Below are 7301 nucleotides of genomic sequence, written 5' to 3' on the forward strand. Positions count from 1 at the left end.
ACACGGGGAGTGCTCATCCTACTCGAAGGCTCAAACTGCGGTGTTTAAATGTGTGTGGATGTAGCCAAGATGAGAAAAAAGGAGAGATACGTTGTGTGTTTTAGGAAAGGAGCCTTGATTTTTCAGCTCTAAGTGAAACGAAGCTCTAGGGCAAAGTGAAAGAGTTTTTTGAGAATGTCTTGGGAGTAAAGTCAGGGGTTAGTGAGAGGACAAGAGCAAGGGAAGGAATAGCACTACAACTGAAACAGGAGTGGTGGGAGTATGTGATAGAGTTTAAGAAAGTAAACTCTAGATTGATATGTGTAAAACTAAAAGTGGATGGAGAGAGATGGGTCATTATTAGTGCATATGCACCTGTACATGAGAAGAAAGATCATGAGAGGCAAGTATTTTGGGAACAGATGAGTGAGTGTGTTTGTAGTTTTTGAAGCACGACGCCATGTTATAGTGATTGGTGATTTGAAGGCAAAAATGAGTAATGTGGCAATTGAGGGAATAATTGGTGTTCATGGGGTGTTCAGTGTTGTAAATGTAAATAGTTAAGAGCTTGTAGATTTATGTGCTGAAAAAAAACTGGTGATTGGGAATACCTGGTTAAAAAGAGAGATATACATAGGTATACCTATGTAATTAGGAGAGTTGGCCATAGAGCATTATTGAATTATGTGTTAATTGATAGGCGCGCGACAGAGAGACTTTTGGATGTAAATGTGCTGAGAGGTGCAACTGGTAGGGATATCTGATCATTATCTTGTGGAGGCGAAGGTGAAGATTTGTAGAGGTTTTCAGAAAAGAAGAGAGATCTTTGGGGTGAAAAGCGTGGTGAGAGTAAGTGAACTTGGGAAGGAGACTTGTGTGAGGATGTAACAGGAGAGACTGAGTACACAATGGAAAAAGGTGAAGATAAAAGGGCGTAAGGGGCGTCGGGGAAGAACGGGATGTATTTAGGAAGTGGTGGTGGCTTGCGCAAAAGATACTTGTGGCATGAGAAGCGTGTGAGGTGGGCAGATTAGAAAGGGTAGTGAGTGGTGGGATGAAGAAATAAGATTATTAGTGAAAGAGAAGACATAGTCACTTTGGACGATTTTTGCATGGAAATAATGCAAATGAGTGGGAGATGTATAAAAGAAAGAGGCAGGAAGTCAAGAGAAAGGTGCAAGAGGTGAAAAAGACGGCAAAAGAGAGTTGGGGTGAGAGAGTATCACTGAATTTTAGGGAAAATAAAACGATGTTTTGGAAAGAGGTAAGAAAAGTGCGTAAGACAAGGGAATCAGTGGGAACTTCAGTGAAGGGGGCTAATGGGGAGGTGATAACAAGTAGTAGTGATGCGAGAAGGTGATAGAGTGAGAATTTTGAAGGTTTGTTGAATGTGTTTGATGATAGAGTGGCAGATATAGTGTGTTTTGGTCGAGGTGGCGTGCTAAGTGAGAGGGTTAGGGAAAATGATTTGGTAAACAGGGAAGAGGTAGTAAAATCTTTCCGGAAAATGAAATCCAGCAAGGCAGCGGGTTTGGATTGTATTGCAGTGGAATTTATCAAAAAAGGTGGTGACTGTATTGTTGACTGGTTGGTAAGGTTATTTGATGTATGTATGACTCATGGTGAGGTGCCTGAGGATTGGCGGAATGCTTGCATAGCGCCACTGTACAAAGGCAAAGGGGATAAAAGTGAGTGCTCAAATTACAGAGGTATAAGTTTGATGAGTATTCCTGTGAAATTATATGGGAGGGTATTGATTGCGGGGGTGAAGGCATGTACAAAGCATCAGATTGAGGAAAAGCAGTGTGGTTTCAGAAGTGGTAGAGGATGTATGGATCAGGTGTTTGCTTTGAAGAATGTATGAGAGAAATGCTTAGAAAAGCAAATGGATTTGTATGTAGCATCTATGGATCTGGAGAAGGCATATGATAGAGTTGATGGAGATGCTCTGTGGAAAGTATTAATAATATATGGTGTGGGAGGCAAGTTGTTGAAAGCAGTGAAAATTTTTATTTCGGAGGTAAGGTACGTGTACGTGTAGGAAGAGAGGAAAGTGATTGGTTCTCAGTGAATGTAGGTTTGCGGCAGGGGTCTGTGATGTCTCCACGGTTGTTTAATTTGTTTATGGATGGGGTTGTTAGGGAGGCGATGCAAGAGTTTTGGAAAGGGCTGCAAGTATGAAGTCTGTTGTGGATGAAAGAGCTTGAAAAGTGAGTCAATTGTTTGCTGATGATACACGCTGGTGGCTGATTCGTGTGAGAAACTGCAGAATCTGGTGATTGAGTTTGGTAAAGTGTGTGAAAGAAGAAAGTTAAGAGTAAATGTGAATAAGAGCAAGGTTATTAGGTACAGTAGGGTTGAGGGTCAAGTCAATTGGGAGGTAAGTTTGAATGGAGAAAAACTGGAGGAAGTAAAGTGTTTTAGATATCTGGGAGTGGATCTGGCAGCGGATGGAACCATGGAAGCGGAAGTGAATGATAGGGTGGGGGAGGGGGTGAAAATTCTGGGAGCCTTGAAGAATGTGTGGAAGTCGAGAACATTATCTCGGAAAGCAAAAATGGGTATGTTTGAAGGAATAGTGGTTCCAACAATGTTGTATGGTTGCGAGGCGTCGGCTATGGATAGAGTTGTGCGCAGGAGGGTGGATGTGCTGGAAATGAGATGTCTGAGGACAATATGTGGTGTGAGGTGGTTTGATCGAGTAAGTAATGTAAGGGTAAGAGAGATGTGTGGAAATAAAAACAGTGTGGTTGAGGGAACAGAAGAGGGTGTTTTGAAATGGTTTGGTCACATGGAGAGAATGAGTGAAGAAAGATTGACCAAGAGGATATATGTGTCAGAGGTGGAGGGAACAAGGAGAAGTGGGAGACCAAATTGGAGGTGGAAAGATGTAGTGAAAAAGAGTTTGAGTGATCGGGGCCTGAACATGCAGGAGGGTGAAAGGCGTGCAAGGAATAGAGTGAATTGGAACGATGTGGTATACTGGGGTCGACGTGCTGTCAATGGATTGAGAAAGGGCATATGAAGCGTCTGGGGTAAACCATGGAAAGATCTGTGGGGCCTGGATGTGGAAAGGGAGCTGTGGTTTCGGTGCATTATCACATGACAGCTAGAGCCTGAGTGTGAACGAATGGGCCTTTGTTGTCTTTTCCTAGCGCTACCTCGCACACATGAGGGGGAGGGGGTTGTTATTCCATGTGTGGCGGGGTGGCGATGGGAATAAATAAAGGCAGGCAGTATGAATTATGTACGTGTGTATATATGTATATGTCTGTGTGTGTATATATATGTGTACATTGAGATGTATAGGTATGTATATTTGCGTGTGTGGACGTGTATGTATATGCATGTCTATGTGGGTGGGTTGGGCCATTTCTTTCGTCTGTTTCCTTGCGCTACCTCGCTAACGCGGGAGACAGCGACAAAGCAAGGTAATAAATAAATAAATAAATGATATATATATATATATATATATATATATATATATATATATATATATATATATATATATTTTTTTTTTTTTTTTTCTCGTCGCTGTCTCCCGCGTTTGCGAGGTAGCGCAAGGAAACAGACGAAAGAAATGGCCCAACCCACCCCATACACATGTATATACATACGTCCACACACGCAAATATACATACCTACACAGCTTTCCATGGTTTACCCCAGACGCTTCACATGCCTTGATTCAATCCACTGACAGCACGTCAACCCCGGTATACCACATCGCTCCAATTCACTCTATTCCTTGCCCTCCTTTCACCCTCCTGCATGTTCAGGCCCCGATCACACAAAATCTTTTTCACTCCATCTTTCCACCTCCAATTTGGTCTCCCTCTTCCTCGTTCCCTCCACCTCCGACACATATATCCTCTTGGTCAATCTTTCCTCACTCATTCTCTCCATGTGCCCGAACCATTTCAAAACACCCTCTTCTGCTCTCTCAACCACGCTCTTTTTATTTCCACACATCTCTCTTACCCTTACGTTACTTACTCGATCAAACCACCTCACACCACATATTGTCCTCAAACATCTCATTTCCAGCACATCCATCCTCCTGCGCACAACTCTATCCATAGCCCACGCCTCGCAACCATACAACATTGTTGGAAACACTATTCCTTCAAACATACTCATTTTTGCTTTCCGAGATAATGTTCTCGACTTCCACACATTCTTCAAGGCTCCCAGAATTTTCGCCCCCTCCCCCACCCTATGATCCACTTCCGCTTCCATGGTTCCATCCGCTGCCAGATCCAATCCCAGATATCTAAAACACTTCACTTCCTCCAGTTTTTCTCCATTCAAACTCACCTCCCAATTGACTTGACCCTCAACCCTACTCTACCTAAGAACCTTGCTCTTATTCACATTTACTCTTAACTTTCTTCTTTCACACACTTTACCAAATTCAGTCAGCAGCTTTTGCAGTTTCTCACATGAATCAGCCACCAGCGCTGTATCATCAGCGAACAACAACTGACTCACTTCCCAAGCTCTCTCATCCCCAACAGACTTCGTACTTGCCCCTCTTTCCAAAACTCTTGCATTCACCTCCCTAACAACCCCATCCATAAACAAATTAAACAACCATGGAGACATCACACACCCCTGCCGCAAACCTACATTCCCTGAGAACCAATCACTTTCTTATCTTCCTATATATATATATATATATATATATATATATATATATATATATATATATAAGAATATATGGTGTGGGAGGAAAGTTGTTAGAAGCAGTGAAAAGTTTTTATCGAGGATGTAAGGCATGTGTACGTGTAGGAAGAGAGGAAAGTGATTGGTTTTCAGTGAATGTAGGTTTGCGGCAGGGGTGTGTGATGTCTCCATGGTTGTTTAATTTGTTTATGGATGGGGTTGTTAGGGAGGTAAATGCAAGAGTTTTGGAAAGAGGGGCAAGTATGAAGTCTGTTGGGGATGAGAGAGCTTGGGAAGTGAGTCAGTTGTTGTTCGCTGATGATACAGCGCTGGTGGCTGATTCATGTGAGAAACTGCAGAATCTGGTGACTGAGTTTGGTAAAGTGTGTGGAAGAAGAAAGTTAAGAGTAAATGTGAATAAGAGCAAGGTTATTAGGTACAGTAGGGTTGAGGGTCAAGTCAATTGGGAGGTGAGTTTGAATGGAGAAAAACTGGAGGAAGTGAAGTGTTTTAGATATCTGGGAGTGGATCTGGCAGCGGATGGAACCATGAAAGCGGAAGTGGATCATAGGGTGGGGGAGGGGGCGAAAATTTTGGGGGCCTTGAAGAATGTGTGGAAGTCGAGAACATTATCTCGGAAAGCAAAAATGGGTATGTTTGAAGGAATAGTGGTTCCAACAATGTTGTATGGTTGCGAGGCGTGGGCTATGGATAGAGTTGTGCGCAGGAGGATGGATGTGCTGGAAATGAGATGTTTGAGGACAATGTGTGGTGTGAGGTGGTTTGATCGAGTGAGTAACGTAAGGGTAAGAGAGATGTGTGGAAATAAAAAGAGCGTGGTTGAGAGAGCAGAAGAGGGTGTTTTGAAGTGGTTTGGGCACATGGAGAGAATGAGTGAGGAAAGATTGACCAAGAGGATATATGTGTCGGAGGTGGAGGGAGCAAGGAGAAGAGGGAGACCAAATTGGAGGTGGAAAGATGGAGTGAAAAAGATTTTGTGTGATCGGGGCCTGAACATGCAGGAGGGTGAAAGGAGGGCAAGGAATAGAGTGAATTGGAGCGATGTGGTATACAGGGGTTGACGTGCTGTCAGTGGATTGAATCAAGGCATGTGAAGCGTCTGGGGTAAACCATGGAAAGCTTTGTAGGTATGTATATTTGCGTGTGTGGACGTGTGTATGTACATGTGTATGGGGGGGGGGGCATTTCTTTCGTCTGTTTCCTTGCGCTACCTCGCAAACGCGGGAGACAGCGACAAAGTATAAAAAAAAAAAAAAAAAAAAAAAATATATCCTTGGGGATAGGGGATAAAGAATACTTCCCACGTATTCCCTGCGTGTCGTAGAAGGCGACTTAAAGGGGAGTGAGCGGGAGGCTGGAAATCCTCCTCTCTCGTTTTTTTTTTTTTCATTTTCCAAAAGAAGGAACAGAGGGGGCCAGGTGAGGATAATCCAAAAAAGGCCCAGTCCTCTGTTCTTAACGCTACCTCGCTAACGCGGGAAATGGCGAATAGTTTAAAAGAAAGAAAAAGAATATATATATACATATATATATATATGTATACGTTGAAATGTATAGGTATGTATATGTACATGTGTGGACGTGTACGTATATGCATATGTATGTGGGTGGGTTGGGCCATTCTTTCGTCTCTTTGCTTGCGCTACCTCGCTAACGCGGGAGACAGTGACCAGTATGAGATACTAGTAAGCATTAGAAAGCTTTCCATGCACATGGAAGTGAATTAGGATTGTATATTCGCTTCATCATATGTATTGTGAACCCAAGAATGCTTACATAATTTCTCCTTTTTCTCTGGTGTTCTCTTTAATGGTGTAAAGTCTTTGTCAATTCAACCCCTCTTCTTTTATCTAACATACGTATTTTACTCCAAGGGAAATCGGTGATCCCTTTCAGCACGGCTTCTATATACTTTATATGCCATATATTCTCCATATACTCTGCAGGGCATTAATTCAGAGATTTGAGTTAATTCATCAATTCATTACAGCCTATTGCTGCTTTTACTTCATTAAGACTGAGAGCATGGGAGTACAGTGGATGCTATGGATCTTAGTTCTCACGTTTTCATCATGTGTGGAAGCTCAGACAGACACCACAGGGAAATCCTCAAGCAACGGGACGGACCCGCAGAAAGAGTTACCCCACACATTCGTCAGTGTGGTGAGTCTACGGGGATATTTACTGTCTACTAGTGAAGAAGAGAGACGGCAGAGACCATTCCAGTCTGAGAGAAAAACACGTCGGACAAGTTCAGCAGCACCGTCCTGTCATGATGCAGACCCTCCAACAAGAAGGATGGATGTGAAAGCAATAGTACTAACGCCTCATGATAGACAGTACCGTAAGAACGCGTCGTTACTGCTGACTGATGCAGCATTACTGAGTCAGTTGTTGGAAGGTGTTGAGAGGCAAGAGCTGAGGAAATGTGATCTAGTGTTGACTTATGATGCTGGGTACAGTCAACAAGCCAAGCTGCAGGACCTACTGCTACTGTATAATACACCACAGGTTAGTGATTTATCTTATGATCTATGGTCAGTTACCTGCACTGCTAGATCTGTCTCTGGTCTATAGTCAGTCATCTGCACTGCTATATCTGCCTCTGGTCTATAGTCAGTCATCTGCACTGCTGG

At 43.1% G+C, this 7301-nt stretch overlaps 1 protein-coding gene across 1 annotated transcript in view; it reads left to right on the forward strand.

Annotated features, from left to right (window-relative positions):
- The window catches only part of LOC139753536 (glutamate receptor ionotropic, delta-2-like), a 151857-nt gene extending 145225 nt beyond the window's left edge, over positions 1–6632 (forward strand). The window contains exon 11 of the mRNA XM_071670184.1: positions 6612–6632. Within this exon, the coding sequence (XP_071526285.1) occupies positions 6612–6632 (21 nt within the window). The remainder of the gene's footprint in view (positions 1–6611) is intronic.
- Positions 6633–7301: the final 669 nt, after the last annotated feature.

The sequence above is a fragment of the Panulirus ornatus genome, chromosome 14 (assembly GCF_036320965.1).
Source record: "Panulirus ornatus isolate Po-2019 chromosome 14, ASM3632096v1, whole genome shotgun sequence".
Taxonomy (NCBI): Eukaryota; Metazoa; Arthropoda; class Malacostraca; order Decapoda; family Palinuridae; genus Panulirus; species Panulirus ornatus.